General features: G+C 49.0%; 1 protein-coding gene across 1 annotated transcript; it reads right to left on the reverse strand.

Moving 5' to 3' along the window:
- Positions 1-890: 890 nt before the first annotated feature.
- On the reverse strand, positions 891-16,568 carry ATP6AP1 (ATPase H+ transporting accessory protein 1). The gene is made up of 10 exons (XM_043974272.1): positions 16,124-16,568; positions 15,558-15,684; positions 13,637-13,711; positions 13,048-13,241; positions 12,428-12,468; positions 11,731-11,816; positions 10,875-11,131; positions 3,696-3,743; positions 3,379-3,607; positions 891-1,825 (listed from the first exon to the last, which is right to left on the reverse strand). The coding sequence occupies exons 1-10, from the start codon at positions 16,291-16,293 to the stop codon at positions 1,616-1,618; spliced, it is 1,437 nt and encodes a 478-aa protein (XP_043830207.1). The 5' UTR covers positions 16,294-16,568; the 3' UTR covers positions 891-1,615.
- Positions 16,569-16,841: the final 273 nt, after the last annotated feature.

The raw sequence follows: 16,841 nt of genomic DNA on the forward strand, positions 1-16,841 counted from the left end.
GGAAGTATTACAAAAGAAACCAGTTATAGCTCATATATACATGCTTGCGTGCATACACACACATATATATAGAAATATTTTTTAATCCCATCCAATTTTGGGGGGGTGAGGCAATTGGGGTTAAGTGACTTGCCCAGGGTCACACAGCTAGTAAGTATCAAGTGTCTGAGGCCGGATTTGAACTCAGGTCCTCCTGAATCCAGGGTCAGTGCTTTATCCACTGCACCACCTAGCTGTCCCCCCTGAACCTATTCTTAAGCATAATAACATAACCTAGCGTTTTACCTCTGTAATTTCTGTGTTGTGGTAAATATATACTTGACAGTAATTTGGGTGAGGCAATGGGGGTTAAGTGACTTGCCAAGGGTCACACAGCTAGAAGTGTCAAGTGTCTGAGGTGGGATTTGAACTCAGGTCCTCCTGAATCCAGGGCCGGTGCTTTATCCACTGCATCACTTAGCTTCCCCAATTCCATCCAATTTTAAAGGGTTCCTTGAATTGTATTAACAACCCCAGGTTAAGAACCCTTGTTTTGGTCCTACTCCTATAACCCGTGGGCAGCTAGGTGGTGCAGTGGATAGAACACTTGGCTTTTAAAGGGAAAATATCTTCTGGGCTCAAATCCAGACTCAGACGCTAGCTGTGTGACCCTGGGCAAGTCACTTAGTTTTGTTTCCCTGAGTTTCCTCGTCAGTAAAATAAGCTGGAGAAGGAAATGGCAAACCACTCCAATGTCTTTGCCAAGAAAATCCCAAATGGGGCCATGAGTCAGACTCACTGAACCACCACCACCCATAAGCCACTGGTGAACTCCCCACCTATTCCTAGGCCAGATGATCTCTGTCCTCGGGAAGCAAAGCCACACAATACAAATAGACAGCACTATCATGGAGACTTAGTTAAATTTTATTTCAATTTCCTATCACATCCAACTTTAGCATCACCCAAAAAACTAAAAGACAAAACAATAAGCAAACAAGACAAATAAGCAAGTTTCAAGTCCCACCCCCTTCCCACCTTGAGTTCCCTTCCAACTTCAGGACATTTTGACTAATTCCAGAATACATGTCACACAATGAGGCAGCTAGACCTGAAGGCAGGGATTTAGGGAGAATAAATAAGGATAGGCAGCCAGCAGGAAGAAAGGAAAGTGGTCAAGGTTACTCCTTCCCCCTTTGAAATAAGTACTTTATATATATCTATATATGTATAGGGAGTGAATGTATACACCTTGTTTGACCAGGGGGCAAGGGGTGGCTGCAGCCTTCCCCTCCTGCACCATGGAGAGGAGGCTCCCAACAGGAATACACTGCCTCAGGGCATCTCAGACACAGTTAAACTTCAGCCTCTTGGTTTTCACTGGGGCTATTTGTCAGAGGCAGATACTGCTTTTTGTTACCATGGACAGGGTAGGAAAGGGGAACAACAGCTTCTGGGATAATTGGGGGTGGGAGCAAGAGGAAATAGGAATAGGGAGGTCTAGCTACAGAGGAAGTACAAATGAGCAGTAGCCTGGCAGCCCTTCCAAGGGGAGATCAAAGTTGAGGCATCACTCCACCTCCAACCCTTCTGGCCCCCCCCCTCCCTCTGGGGCCCCTCATGTGACTGAGGGGGGTCACTCCATCAGGGGCACAGAGAGAGTGCTCCCCTTGTGGTCATCAAATCGATCCATGGTCTTGAGGTTGAGGATCATGTGCAGCCCGTAGATGAAGATGAAAAGCATGATAAGAGAGGAGACCAGCCCCATCCAGATGCCAGCGGAGAAGAAGCTGGCACAATCACTGGCATAGGAGAAGTTTCCATTGGACAAGTTGAAGGCCTGAATCTTGAAGAAGAAAGAAAACTGAGACAAGACCAAACCACCAAACATGGCCCAGGTCCATGGAATTAGGAACTGGGGGGTGGGGGGTTGGCGGGAAGAGTCCCCCTCTCCCCTCCCACCCAGCAGAGCAGTACTATGTTTCTGGAGTAGGTGCTAGGAGCACTAGCCTTTAAATTTATAACCAATGTGGCAGGGAGGAAGGTGTATGGACCTAAGAACTGGAGAGGTTTTCCTACCCCTGAGCATCTTAACTAGACTATTTATGGTATTCCCAGCTCATGTAAAAGATGGAGTGTGCTCAGGAAGGGGGGTATAAATACTTGCTCTCTCAGTCAAATTCTGTGCTGCTGTGGCCACTGATTGCCAAGCTCCCTCCCTTTGAGGCTCTCCCTGCTCCAGAGCTCCCCCTTTTTCTCCTAGGAATTCAGTCTTTCTCTCCACCCCAACCTCTGACCTTACAGGCTTAAGGTCTTCACTTGACTTCCATCTCCTGTGATGACATCACCCCCCCCCACACACACACACCCCTTTGATCTCATACCTAAATGTTCTACTTACATGGTCTACAGCTCAACTTCTCCCAGCTACATGCTCCTCTTCCTGTACCTTACACCCCCTCCCTTTATCTATTTTTCATCTTCTACCCAACTTCCGGTCATTCCACTCCTCTCTGTTTCACCAGCTACCTCTGCTCTGGTCTCATTTTCCTCCCTCATTTATTCAGTTCAAATCTCTTGCCTCTTCCTTATCCTACAGGTATTCATGGCTTTCCTAATCCCAATCCTGGCTTAATCCCAGCCTCCCACCCCACCCCCTATCTGCTCTCTCCAATTTTTTTTTTTTTTTTAGTGAGGCAATTGGGGTTAAGTGACTTGCCCAGGGTCACACAGCTAGTAAGTGTTAATTGTCTGAGGCCGGATTTGAATTCAGGTACTCCTGACTCCAGGGCCAGTGCTCTATCCACTGCGCCATCTAGCTGCCCATTTTTTGTTTTGTTTTTTTGGTTTTTTTGCAGGGCAATGAGGGTTAAGTGACTTGCTCAGAGTCACACAGGTAGTAAGTGTCAAGTGTCTGAGGCTGGATTTGAACTCAGGTCCTCCTGAATCCAGGGCTGCTGCTTTACCACTGCGCCATCTAGCTGCCCCACCTCTCTCCAATCTTAACAATGCTGAGTTGACTTCAGTTTCAAGTTCTCTAATTTCAATTGAACTCACTACCCAACAGCAATCTTTCTCTTCTTCCTCAACCAACTGACTTCTGCCATCCTTCCCACCTTCCGTCCCTTAGCAGAGGATCTTGTGCTTCATTTCAAAGAGAAAATTGAAGCCATGCCTTGGGAGCTTCCTCACACTCCTTAATTGTACACTTCAAACCCCTTCATCATCCTCCCCAATTTCCCTCCCCAGCTCTAGCCTGTGATGAAAAGGCAGCCCTTCTCGAGCCCCTTGATCCCTTCCCCTCTCTCCGGGGGCTTTCCTCTTTAATGAGGAGTGTTAGCAATCTGTGTGTTCCCCACCCCTGAGTGGGCTGCACTATCTGTGCTCCTTTCACCCTACCTGGAAATTCTGGAAATTCACATGCCAGGGAGAAGAACCGGAAGATAGTATGACACCTTCATTTGAACGTTCACTGCTAACAGACTGGCAGTGGAAGGAATAGATGCTAGGTGCTGTGACATGTGAGGAATTGAAGACAACACGTGAGCCGTTGCTGTGGATCTCTAGTCGATCCATGGTGAACCAGCTTCGGGCTGAAACGGGGTAGAACTGACTGCTCAGGATAAACCTGGGAGAGAAAGTCAGCTGATCAGTGGAGACTGACAAAAGACGGTCCCAAGCTTGCTTTCCCACCACCTTGGGCCCTCAGCACTTACTTGATCGTCAGCAATGAGCCAAAGAGGTTCTCGTATGTCAGCACAAGCCTGGGAAACAGAGGAAAGGAAGGGCTGGTCAGCTTTGCTGTCCTCACATGTCAAAGGGCATCATAGACTACTCCCACAGTGGTTGGTGCCACGGAAACTCAAGGTTTCCTATGGTTCTCAACTTCTGGGCCCAGATTCAGTCAAGCTCACTCACACAGCACATTGAGCTTGGACCCAGACTCCCAAGTCATACATCTAATTCCCACTGGCCTCACCATCTTGTTCAAAGAAAACTGTGTGAAGACAGTGGTGAGTTAGGGCTACAGGAGGAGCCCACGTGCCCTAGAGACACCCTAACTGAACTCTAAAAAGAGGAAAGGTGAGAAAGAAAACAAACAAAACCCCACAAGTTCCCTCCCACCCATGGTAAACTGAAAGCAAAGCAAGTAAGCAGCACTTGTGGACCAAGAGGAGGAGACAGAGCCAGGGCACCCTGTGGGAAGCAAAGCACCAGGGATCAAGCAGGAGTCCTGCTCCCCATACAAACATTGTACAGTTTATAGCAAGGGACAGAGACTCCTCTGGGTTCAGAGAAGGAGCCGAGGCCCAAAGCTAACCTGTGCCACCAAGAGACTGACAAATGCCAAGAATTCAAGAAGGTGGGCCAGATCTTAGCCACCCTGCCTAGGACAAATTAGGGCCTACTCACAATATCTAAGAGATGTGGAGGGGGCAGAGGCCAACCCAAGCACCAAAGACCAACCCAGAAACTAAGGAAGAAGAAAATCCCAACAATGGGGAAGTAGTTCATCCTGAGAGGTTTGTCAAGAAATGAAATTACAAGAGTTAGCTTCTAAAGTCCAAGCAGAGCCTCAGAAAAAAGGTCCTGGCCACAATAATGAGTGCACATTTATATAGTGCTTTACAAATCTCTCCTTGGGTGCTCTCATTCTCCCCATTTTACAGATGAGTAAATGGATGCAGACCAAAGTTAAGTGACTTGCCCTGGGCCATACAGCTAGCATGTATGGGCAGATGTGAACTTGGGTCTTCTTGCTTTTCAGTCCAACATCCACTGTGTTATCTGGCTGCCTAAGCAGTATCTAAAACTCTATGTAAAGGAGAAAGGCTGGAGGCCTTGTCTCTAATGAGACCAAGGCCGAGACTAAGGCAGAGATGTCCATTAATACATAATAACAGGGAAAGCATCTAGAACCATGAGATAAGAAAAAGAAGTGGAGGGATTGAGCACAGGCAAAGAGAAAACAAAGTGATCACTTTCTGCAGATGATATACTGGATCCCAAAAAAGGCCAGCAAAGTCAAGGAAGAGAATAGATCCTGTAGGAAGAAAAAGAGAAAGTGCATTCAAAGTAACTATGGAATATAGAAAACATCTGAGGCTGCCTACCAAGAGCCACACAGGAACGGCAGGAACAAAACTACAAACACAGAAATAACAGATCCAATGGGTGGAGAAAGATTCAGTGCCATGTATACTTTCAACAAGATTATTTTAAAAGAGCTACCAACAATAATGAAGATGAATCTCTATAGAAACCATGGAAAGGAAGTATCAGATCTCCAAGTAAGCTACAAAGCATCAATTATCAAAATTAACCTCAACTCTGAGGACCACTAGAATACATCAGGTACACAGTGTACAGAAGCAAATGAACATATTAACAGTGTTGGACGGACCCAGAGGCTCCAAGGACTCACAGTTTGATAAGAGCTGCTGGGAAAACTTGTCAGCAATCTGGCAGAAATTGGGGTTAGAACAATGGCTCAACTCACATGCCAAGACATGCTTCAAATGGATACAGGAGAGACAGAAAAGGTTATATCATCAATGCCTTGGAGGGGCGAGAAAACTGCCTTGGGCACAGGAAAGCATCCCCCTTTATGACCAAACCAGGAAGAGTCTTGAAGGGTTAAGCTGGACAATTCTGATGTTTTCACATCCAAATTCAAACTGGCAGGAATAGGAGCCTCTCTGCATTTATTTATTCTTTTTCTTTTTTTTGGTGAGGCAATTGGGGTTAAGTGACTTGCCCAGGGTCACACGGCTAGTAAGTGTCAAAAGTCTAAGGCCAGATTTGAACTCAGGTACTCCTGACTCCAGGGCCAGTGCTCTATCTACTGTGCCACCTAGCTGCCCCTTATTAGTTCTTTTTTTTTTTTTGCAGGGCAGTGAGGGTTAAGTGGCTTGCCCATGGTCACACAGCTAGTGTCAAGTGTCTGAGGCTGGCTTTGAACTCAGGGCCTCCTGAATCCAGGGCCGGTGCTTTATCCACTGCCCCACCTAGCTGCCCCCCCCCATTTATTTATTTTTAACCCCCCTACACCCCCAGAAAAAAAGAAAAACCCAAGCCTTGTAACAAGTATGCACAGCTGACCAAATCCTCAGTGTTCATATTCCTGAAGTCTCATCTTCAGGAGGTGGGTAGCACACAGCATCATGAGTTCCCTAGAGCAGGGCTGGCCACCAAACCGATCAGAATTCCTAAGGCCTTCAAGGTGATTGACCTTGACAATGCTGTCCTAATGGTAAATCATGTCCATGTGGTCTCTCTTAAGTCTGACCCTTTCTCCTCATCCACCACATGGAGACACCAACCCAAGCACAATGACTTCACTGGTTCCTTTTGGAAATTCCACAATCTCTGCATTAAAAGGGCTCTTGGAGGCTGCCTGGGCTAAGCCATCCATAGCTGAGCAAGAAGCCACACTACAACCCAGCTGAGAAATGGGCATGAGGCCTCTGCTTCCAGACCTCCAAGAAGAGCCCACCAGCTGCCTCTCTGGGCAGCCCACACCCCCCTCTTGGACAGTTAGTAACTGGTAACCTCAATTTGCCTTCCTGACTTCTCCCCTCTCGGCTCAAGCAGTAGAGGTCACACCATCCTCTTCCACGTTAGCCTTCACAGATTCTAAGACAGTGGCCCTAGCCTCCCAAATCCTTTCATTGCTGTCTCCTTTGGGCATATGTGCCCAGAGCTGCCTCTTGTGGGGGTGGGCCGGACCAGTCACCCAAATGGCCTGCCCTGCACCTCTCTGAATGCAGTTTAGGATTGTATCAGCTTTCCTTGCTGCTGCAGTCCACCAAGAGCTGTTAAACCCACCACAAAGGCCTCCTTGCCAATTTCTCAGTGAAAAACAAAACAAAATGACCTACAATGGCCCATGGCCAAGATGGTTTCTTTACCAACACTGTATTTGTGTGCTGTGAAATGATTAGCAGCTTCACAAGGAAAAAGGAAATTAACTAGAGGATTAACGAAACAGGGCTTCCAAGTGTTTCTGATGAGAAGACCAGCACTGTAGAGAAACTCTGAAGCTCCAACCCAGGAATTAAGAGGAAGCTTGAAAGGTAAACATATGACTGAACAATGAGAAAGGGAAGCTGTGGGCATTACAGTGGATAGAGCAGCAGGCCTGGATTCAGGAAGAGTTGGGTTCAAATATATCCTCAGACACTGACTAGCTGTGTGACTCTGGGCAAGTCACTTCACAGCTGTCTGCTTTGGTTTCCTTATCTGTAAAAATGGGGTAATAATGGTGCCTCCCTTCCAGGGTTGTTGTGAAGATATGTATAAAGTGCTTAGTACAGTCCCTGGCACATAGTAAACCCTAGACGAATATTTCTGACCACCACTCCCCTCAATCTGCCCTCCCTTTTATCAGCCCCCCCTCCCTTTTCTTTCCCCTTTCCTCTCCTACTTCTGCCCTCTCTTCTGTCAGCACACCCCCCCTTTCCCTCTTATCCTACTCTAGACAAATGTTAACAATTGTTATTACATTCAAATATGGGGACATGATACATGGGTCTTCTCACCCTATTTATCATCATCAGGGTCACAGGAGGCCTTGATGAACTGAACAGAAGGGGAGAATACACTGAAGAAGAGAGAGGAAAAGGAAGGTTAGGGAAAATGATCTCACATTATCAGGGTGTACAAAGAGACTTGAGGCAGGGATTGTGGAGAGAAAGAGGCCAACAGTTCAATCTCTCTCACCTGAACTGGTGAGAGAACAGACACAGAGAGCTGGGTACAGAAAGATATTTCACTCAACAGGGAAAGAGGAGGATAGGGGGAGAAGGGGGATGAGAGAATTAGAGAGAGGACAGTTTTATGGAGTCTGGTAAATAATATGGTAAAGACAAATACCTTTAAAAGAATTAGGAACTCTGCTAAGTGTCAGGCCCAGCCCTGCTTCCGGAGGACTCATGATGCAACATGAGTCACCTTCTGATAAAGCAGGAGACGAGTTTGGCTGGACAAATTCCCGATAGAGAAATTTGTTTCCATGTTTGTAGCGAGTTTTGTTTTTCTTTAGCTCTCAATTGGGGGGGAGGGGGATTGGGGAGGGTGGAGTGGGAGGGTTGGGAGGCAGATTTTTACTGAGTGAAAAAAACAGCATTAAAAAAAAAAAAAAAGATTAGCATCCACTATGGGCCTCGCTAGCTTAACCTCAATTTGGAAAGCTGCTTCCACATGAAAAGGTGGACCAAGACAGGTGACAGTAGGAAACCCATGGCCTCAACGGTCAAATGCCTTAAGTTTAGGTAACAAACATTAAGAATTATTGATCCTGGGGCAGCTAGGTGGCACAGTGGATAAAACACCGGCCCTAGATTCAGGAGGACCCGAGTTCAAATCTGGCCTTGGAAACTTGACACTTACTAAAACTGTGTGACCCTGGGCAAGTCACTTAAACCCTCATGCCCCCCCCCCCCCAATTATTGATCCTACCACAAGGGGACAAATTTGACCCCAGAGGTATAAGGGAAATTTGATGGGATGGAAGCCATGTCTTAGTCATTGCTCTGAATACCTTATTCGAAAGAAACAGAAGAGGGAAAAGAGGGGTTGGGGTTGGAGGGAGGATCCTAAGAAGGAAACACAGGAAGCAGAAGAGAGGAGGAATGTTTCCTTAAAGTTCAAAGGAGGGAGAAGAGTGATTTGGGAGTTGGGATATAGTACTGACTCCCGGTTCGAGAGACAGAGGTAGAGGCAGTTGGGAAAAGGGATCACAAGGTCAGAGACCTGACCAGGCAGGGAGGGAGGGCTCCCAGTTACCCAGACATCTGCCAGAGCACTTTCTCTGACAAAGGCAGAGCCGGTGAGAATTTTCCTTAGTGATGTTTCATCCTTCAGAAGGCAGAGAAACCAACAAGGGTAAACAAGGATTGAGTTCTCCGTCTCCTGTGGAAGAAGCAATGAGAACCTTGGGACCTGGGGGTGGGTGGCCACGCCAGCCTACGGTTTAGAACAGAGAAGGAAAAGAAAATTGCATAGTCTGTCATGTGACCTAGACATTGGGAAAGCTTATTTCAGTGGCTTTAGAGGAGAGAAAGGGGATGGGAGAGGCTCAGCAATGACATTTTGAAGATGAAAAAGGAGAACAAAAACTCCTAATGATGAGGAAAAATGGGCTTTGTTTGAAGAAGCCAACATGGATGAACAGAGAACCCAACTTAGCCTTCAGGTCACAAGAGATAAGTGTAAGAGTGGATCATGGTCCTGATGAATGGAGGCTGCTGGGACAAAAAAGGGACTTCTTTTAGTTATAGTGGGAGGACAAAGCTGAAGAAGGGGTAGGACCTCGGTCCAGGGTTGCTGGGGGTTCAATTCTTTCTGTTTTCTCTGCAAAGAAGATTGACTTTACTCTGGAAGAGTAAATAGAGCAAAGAGCACTTGTGGATTGTACATATATAACCTGGTTGTGGTCTTGTGGAGGAGGGAGGAAAGGGAGGGAGGAAGAAAAATGTGGAACTCTAAATCCTATAAAAGTGAATGTTGAAAACTACCCTTACACATAACTGGAAAAAATAAATGTTTGTAAAAACTTAAAAAAAAAAGAGTAAATAGAGCAGAAATAGCTCATGGAGCTGGCACCCAAGGAAAGAGAGCAGTTAGCTGCCCTTGAGGAATTCAAGCCACTGGCTCCATAGGTCTTAAAAGAAAAAGGTATCATGGACAAACTCCAAACGTAAGATGGGAGAAGCCTGGAGAGACAGCGCTTGTTCAGAGAAGGACCTGGGGCAGATGGCAAAGTCATCCATAAGGCAGCAGCACATGCTGTGGCAGTCCCCAAAGGTGATCCTTAGATAGCTTGCATTGAGGCCAGGCTATCAGGAACAGGGAAGAGATAACCCCAGTGTGTGGGGCCCTTATTGGGCCTCATCTGGAATGCTGTGGTCGATTCTAGGCACCAATGGTCTTCACTCAGATTGGCTGGATAGGAGGACAGGAGGGCTACCAGGATGTTCCTTGAGTCAATGACATCTGATAGTAAGCCCAGAGAAGAGAGCACTCAGGGGACACATGAATGGCAATCAAGCACTTGAAGGGCTGTCCTGTGAGAAGACTTGACTTTGCTGCTAGGCCCTAGAAGTCAGAAACAGCACCAATGGGGGTGGGGGGAGGCAGGAGAGGGGTAGTAGTTTATTTCTGCCACCTTGGCTCCACCTGAGGGAGATGTTTCCAAGATGTCAATTTTGGTTTGATTTCAGGAAAAACTTCCCAATGGTTAGTAAAAAGTGAAATAGCTTGCCTTAAGAGGTGCTACCTTCTCCTACTTGGAGGCCTTAAAGAGCCTAAATGCACACTACAATGCAGACTCCTTCCTGCATAGAGTAGCTGCTGAAGTCTCTTCCAACTCTCAGATCCTGGGATTCATTCCTTCTTCTTTATCTTGTTTGGGAGATAGAGTTTCCCAACTTACAAGAAGAGACCAGCCAATTCCTTATCTCACAGGCACCAGCCCCAGGAGGCAAGGCAGCACACAACCCCAGAGGTAGGGCTCTCTGCTCACTCATCCCAGTGCTACATAGGTGTAAAACAGTGCCCCAAGAGGTAGGAAGGTCCTCACTGACCCCACCCCCACCCCACTGTGGAACAATTCCTGCTGTCAATGAGCCTGCATTAAATATCTGGTCAGATGGCCCAGAAGGGTCAGGTGAATTAACCCCAAAGCCAGACCTAGGATCTGGGTCTCTAACGTCCAAGTCAAACGTCTTTTCCCACCCTCCTACAGCTGTCCCCACTGTCCTGGGCTGTATATTAACTTCCACTTGCTGGGGCTGCTTTCCCCATGCTCAGTCACACCACAGGCCTCCTGTTCTTCCCCCCCCACTCCCCGCCCCCCAGCTTCTTCCCAGAGCTCTTTGCCCTAGCCCCCTTACTGGGCAAAGGAGTTGTTCCAGCTGGAACCAGTCAGGTTGAGTGTTGGGACTCCAAAGGTGAGTGAAGTCAGGTCACGTGACTCTTTGTTGTAAGTCAACTTGAAAGTCTCGGCCCAGAAGAGGATGCGAGGCTCTGTGTCATTGTAGCTCACTGGGGGTAGGGTAGACACCGAGGCTGTGACAGGCTTTGAATCCTCATTCTCCCCAAGGAGGTGCCGCCCCAGACCCCCTGACACGAGCGACAAGTCCCGAAGCACCTGCAAAAGACAGGCCTCGTCTGGGAGAGCCAAACAGAAGCTCAACAGGTCCACAGCTGACTTCACTGTTGCTGTGCCCCTTCCTCCTAACTGGTCTCTTCCAACGTATGACCTCAGAGGCATCTGAGCCCTCCTCTCTGGCCCCCACCAGATGCAGCGGGCCCTCCCCTTCCTTAAGCTTTCTCCCATCGGTCACCTGTTGCCACCTTTCTACACCTTGAGATGGGGCCTCTCCACAAAGCCCGGCTAGATGACTGCCAAAGCTTCCCACTGCTCTCCCAGATTCCGGTCTCACCCAGATTAGCCTTCTTCCCAAGAACAAAATTCGGGTCTTGGCACCGGTAGCCTCTTAAAACCTTTCAGTGGCTCCCCACTGCTTATAGGATAAAGGCAGAGCCATGAGGTCCTCTATAGTGTAGCCCCAACCACTCCCCTTCTTAGAGTTGAAGCTCCAAACAAACTGGACCTATTCCTACATGCTCCTGACAAAATGAAATCATGGAGGGCAGGGGTCACCAATCCAATGTGCCAGCCTACTCTGACTTCTGGCCCAGCCTAGCTCTCTTCTCATCTCCACCAAAGTCGGTGTGGCAGCTTACCCGGGAAGGCCGAACTGCAGTCAATATGGCTGTATAGGGCACACCTTCGGACTTGAGTGTGCTCATCACCTGCCCAATAATCTCATCTTTTTGGGGGGGGGGGAGGAGAGAAAAAGATGGTTAGATCATAGCAGTGGCACTCCCCACCCCAATCCCCTCAAATTTCCCAGGAGGCACCTGCTGCTTAAGGGAGAGGATCATTTACCAAGAGCCTTCCCCAACACTGACCTGTTACCCATGTTGACAATGATTTAAGCCACTGGAATTATGCTGGGGCACTTGGATGGGCGTCTCACAGGCCCTTAGATTTTTTTTTTCTTTTTTTGGTGAGGCAACTGTGGTTAAGTGACTTGCCAAGGGTCACACAGCTAGTAAGTGTTAAGTGTCTGAGGCCAGATCTGAACTCAGGACCTCCTGGCTCCAGGGCCGGTACTCTCTCCACTGTGCCATCTAGCTGCCCCTGGCCCCTAGATTTTGAGCTGAAGAGACTTCAGAAGACATTTAGTTCCTTCGCTCTTCAGAGCAAACTTAGGCCCATAAGATAAGAAGAATCATTTTTCTGCAGCCACAAAAGCAAGCAGAGCTGGGGGGCCCTCTCTCTACAGGCCCACATTTTCCACCTGCAAGGGGAAGTTGGGAAAGCTCCTGACTAGGGTGTGTGGAAGGCTGGGGGAAGGGCTTTTCTATCCCAACTCACCATTGCCTGTGAGCACTTCTTTGGGGGCCATCAAGCCAGAACTGTCAAAGACAAAGAAGAGAGCTCCTTACTCGATTGTCCCCATCCAGAGGAAGATGCTGAACTAAAAGGAATTCTGGAGAGGGAGAGCGCTGAAGGTTCCCTGAGCAAGAGGGCCCATAGCTCTCAGCAAACACAAACAGAGACAACTACCTGGACATTCCTGGAAACTGTGTGTGCTTCACTAGCCCAGAATTCGAGGCCCTGTTTCTCACTCTCCCTTTCCAGCTTCATTTCCTACTATTCCAACACTGGCTCTATGCCAGGCTCAATCATATCTTTGCCTCATGTTCTTCCCATATGGAAGGCCCCATTTCTATCCCTAGAAATCCCTGCCCACCCCAAAGGTTCTTTTGAGAACAGTGTTCTATGATCCCTAATGCACTAGCTCTAAAAATGTGAGTGAAAATTTCAATTTCCACCATCTTTGGAAATCTACTTTCTTCTGAGGGATGACTGGGTAGAGAAGGCAAAAGGACATATATTCATCAAAGAAAGCCAAACTAAGAAAAGAGAGTGATTTGAGTTAGAGAGCTTTTTCTTCGATCTACTTCAAGGCAGAGCTCAGCTCTTCCCAGTACCTGGTAGTATAGGGCAGTCTCAGGAGGAGCAGAGCAGGGAGGGTGTCGTTGAGCTTCAGTTCCCGTAGGGTGGCCTGGTCTACATGGAGGGGACTAGCTCCCAACTTCTCCTTCAGGTAAGAGGTCAAAGTACTGGCCGCATACCAGTCCACTGAAGGCAGGATCAAGGAAGAGGGAGCCAATTCCAGAGCACTCTGAGGATTGAAAAGTCCGGCAAGAAAGGGGTATACATCTCCCCTTCCCTCCTAAGTCACTCACCTACTTCTTCAATATCCCTTTAAAACCCTAGCTTTACCTCCCTTCTACTCTCTCCTTCCCATATGACTTTTCCAGCAGCTCTCTGGATTTCAAGGCACTCGATAAGGACTTCTAGCTTGGAGCATTTCCTACCCAGCTTCTGGAGCCCTGAGGTCAAAATGTTCCCTGTGCTCCAGACTCAGCATTCCCAGATCCCAGAGCCTTCCCTTCCCCCCAAATCCCTGCCAACCAGGAAGCCATTAATATTGGTTCTGGGGAGTGTCCTTGGGGATAAGTCCTCAATATCATGTGAACAAGGGAACCTAAGTGGGAGGAAGAGAAGGTGCCTTACCTCCAGGTTGGAGAAAGCACTATCTTGCTTGTTGCCAAACACACCACCATATGCAGTGAAATCCTCCATGCTTAGCTAAGAGAGAGGCAGAGAAAGGAGCACCTTCAGACTTGGGGACATTGTGACATTCTCCAGGAGGGCGATGGGAGTAGGGGATGTGAAGGGAGAACCTCTCCAGTCTGCCATCTTCCCACAGGGAGAGATGACAGCACTATTCATTGTTCTTGGGGGGTAGTCATCCTTTGAGTTTTCCTTCCTTCTTCAAGACAGGATCAAGCTAAAGATCCCTGGAAGATCAGGCAGTGATCTAGTCACCACACCAGGAAGAAATTAGTAGCAAGCTGAGCTGTGGCAACCATAAAGTGTCATCCAGTACAGCATGTGACCAGCAAGAGGAAGATGGGGGTAGAGGTGGGGGAAAGAGGGGAAGAAAAGAGAACAGGAAGGGGTCTGAGCTACTTGGGAATTCCCCACTTTTGGGGAAGTATCTAAAAGGCTCTGAGCTTGACTTGGAATGGAAGAACGATACCTATCTCTGCTCCCTAGGAGCAGACCACAAAGAAAGGCTTCCTTTGAAAGCAGGACAAAGAGCCCTCCCAGGAAAAAGTTCCAAGAGGACAGGGGCCAGTGTGACAATGACCCAATGCCAGGGACAGTCCCAGCAATACAAAAACAAGTCAGTCAAGTCTCAGCTTCAAGGGAAAGGAGACCTGCTCCACAGAAGCAAAGCTGGGGAGTGGCCTGTGCTTTGCAGGTGCCTCTAGATGTGCCCATGTCACACTGCTCACAGCTTTTCACAACCTCCCTCCCTCCAGCCTGCTCCTCCACATTCATCACAAATTGACTCTTCCCACTCAATGTCATCCCATCCCACCCCCGATTGCTGACAGGGAGCTAAGAAATGCCAACAGGCAAAGATGAGGCAAAGGAAGGTATGGGATTTCACCTGAGGGAAACAGTAGGTCAGTCAGCTGGACTGAAAGAGAGAATGCATGAAGGGGAGGAATGTTTACTAAGCCTGCAAAGGCAGGCTGGAACCAGGCAAGGAATGGTTTTAAATGCCAAGGTGTTTTTCTATTAATTTAGAGGCAACAAAACAAGGTCCATGATCAGACCTGTGCTTTATCCAACTGGGCAGCTGTATGGAGGCTGGTCTAGAGAAGGGCCGGTTTACAGGCTCCTGCCTTATCCTTAAGTGCTCCAGGCACCAAACCCAGCCTGTCTAGCCTGCTCCGGTTTTGTGAGTCAAGCCCAGAGGTGACTTTCACCAGCTCACCTAGCTTGGGTTTGGTATACAAACCCACCCATCTTTTCCCTTCCCCCAATCTAGCTGAGAACATTAACTCTATAGTGACCTTTTTTTTTCTTTCTTTTTTGGTGAGGCATTTGGGGTTAAGTGACTTGCCCAGGGTCACACAGCTACTAAGTGTCAAGTGTCTAAGGCCAGATTTTAACTCAGGTCCTCCTGACTCCAGGGCCAGTGCTTTATCCACTGCGCCACCTAGCTGCCCCAACTCTATAGTGATCTAAGGTGACTTTCACCAGCCCACTTGGCTTGGGTTTGGTATACAAACCCACCCATCTTCTCCCTTCCCCAATCTAGCTGAGAACATTAACAAGAGACCTCTCCAGTTGCCTCTAAATGACTGTTATGCATTTCTCATATAATAGTTTTACGAGAGTTCCTTTTGTCCTTGTTCACTCGGCTCCTCCCCCTCTCCCCCTCAGGATCTATGGTCAGGGAGGAGGAGAGGCCCAAATAAGTCAGAACAGACTCCTCCTGGTCACACTGATGAGTTGGGAAGGTACTGAGTGACATGGACAGGGCAGCATTTGGACACAAGATCTCTGCAGTCCAAAGATTCTGCCTGCTGAAAACTGCTGCAGTCACCCTTCCTGATAGGCTTACGGTCTTGCTTACTTTCTCCTGCAGGAACAGCAGCACGTTTCGGGGTCCTTTCTCCAGAGCAGGGTCTAGGTAGGAGGAAAGTTGGATATCCGTAGTGATGTGACCTTCGTGGGCATTTTCAAGGGGAGCCCACAAATCACTGCCACAAGTAAAAGAGGACATACTAGCATCAGAGGTTGGCAGTGGGGGTGGGCACAGGTTTCTTGCCTGCCCCTTGGCTGTAGTGAGGAAGTCGACAAAAGACCCCAATTTAAAAAGAACTGAGAATCCTTCTCCCCACCAAGCCTGTTTCTGCCTCGGGAAGAGATTCGGACAGCAGACAAGAGCCTCGAACCCTCTCCAAAGCCCCCCTCAGCTCCGGGGGCAGCCAGACTGTGGGGCTGGCCTAGGAATCAAGGGGGCCCCAGCTCGGCCCCGGGCTTCCTTTTGCTTGCCAAGACCTGTCTCTTCCGACCCCGCCAGGCTCCAGCCCTCCGAGACTCGTCTTCCCCGACCCCGCCAGGCCCCGATCCCCCAAGACCCTGCTCCCCCGACCCCTCCGGTCTCTCGCTTGCTTCCTCTTCCCCAGCCCCGCTCACCGAGAGCTCGACCAGAGCACCAGGGGCACCTGCTGCTCCGCCGCCGCCGGCGCAACGGGGACGAGCAGCGCCAGCAGCAGCAGCAGCAAAGAAGGCGGCGACGCCAGAGATCGGACAGCCAACGCGCGGGTCATTCCTTCAGGGGCAGCAGCCAGAGGAACCGTCGCCATGACTGCACAGCACCTTCGCAGGGCAGAGCCGCTCAGGTGACGTCTGTTACCTGCCAGTCTAGGCCAACCCCGCCCCTGCCGCGCTCTCCCTTTGGTCGATTCCGCCCTCCGCCTCCTTCTCTTCTCCTATGGACGCAGACCTTCCTGACCTGCCCTCTTACTGGCCCAGAGCTTCCCGTCAATCCACTCCCATTGGTTCAGCTTCACTCTGTGGCCCCGCCCCGCCCCGGGCCACTGTACTCTCCATGGCTGTCGCCGACAGAGGGAGGTACCCGCGTCTCCCAGAACCCCCGTTTACTAGCAGCTCTTACCAGTTCTAGACCAGCAGAGGGACTCTTTAGGAAAGGTCGGAGAAAGGGAAAAGAGTGGAAATTCACCAGTTCAATGAATCACGTGCTTCCGTTGCGCTTGCCCAGTGTCCTTTGCTGGGTCCTCTTTCGTCCGGTGTCCTTTGCTAGGTCCTCTTCCGGGTTATGCCCACTAACTGTGGGTGTCCCACCGAGATCAGCTCCGAAACCTCTTCTTTTCTCCATCACCACGATTGTAAG

This window comes from Dromiciops gliroides, chromosome X (genome assembly GCF_019393635.1).
Source record: "Dromiciops gliroides isolate mDroGli1 chromosome X, mDroGli1.pri, whole genome shotgun sequence".
In the NCBI taxonomy this organism is placed as follows: domain Eukaryota; kingdom Metazoa; phylum Chordata; class Mammalia; order Microbiotheria; family Microbiotheriidae; genus Dromiciops; species Dromiciops gliroides.

What these genes read in the sequence shown, in the direction of transcription:
- ATP6AP1 (XM_043974272.1), bottom strand. Translation starts at nt 16,293, where the DNA reads ATGGCGACGGTTCCTCTGGCTGCTGCCCCTGAAGGAATGACCCGCGCG. An exon ending in TGCTGTTCCTGCAGGAGAAA is followed by an intron (nt 13,712 to 15,557) that starts GTAAGCAAGACC and finishes CCTCTCTCTTAG; the next exon opens with CTAAGCATGGAGGATTTCAC. An exon ending in TGGAACAACTCCTTTGCCCA is followed by an intron (nt 3,744 to 10,874) that starts GTAAGGGGGCTA and finishes TCTGTTTCCCAG; the next exon opens with GCTTGTGCTGACATACGAGA.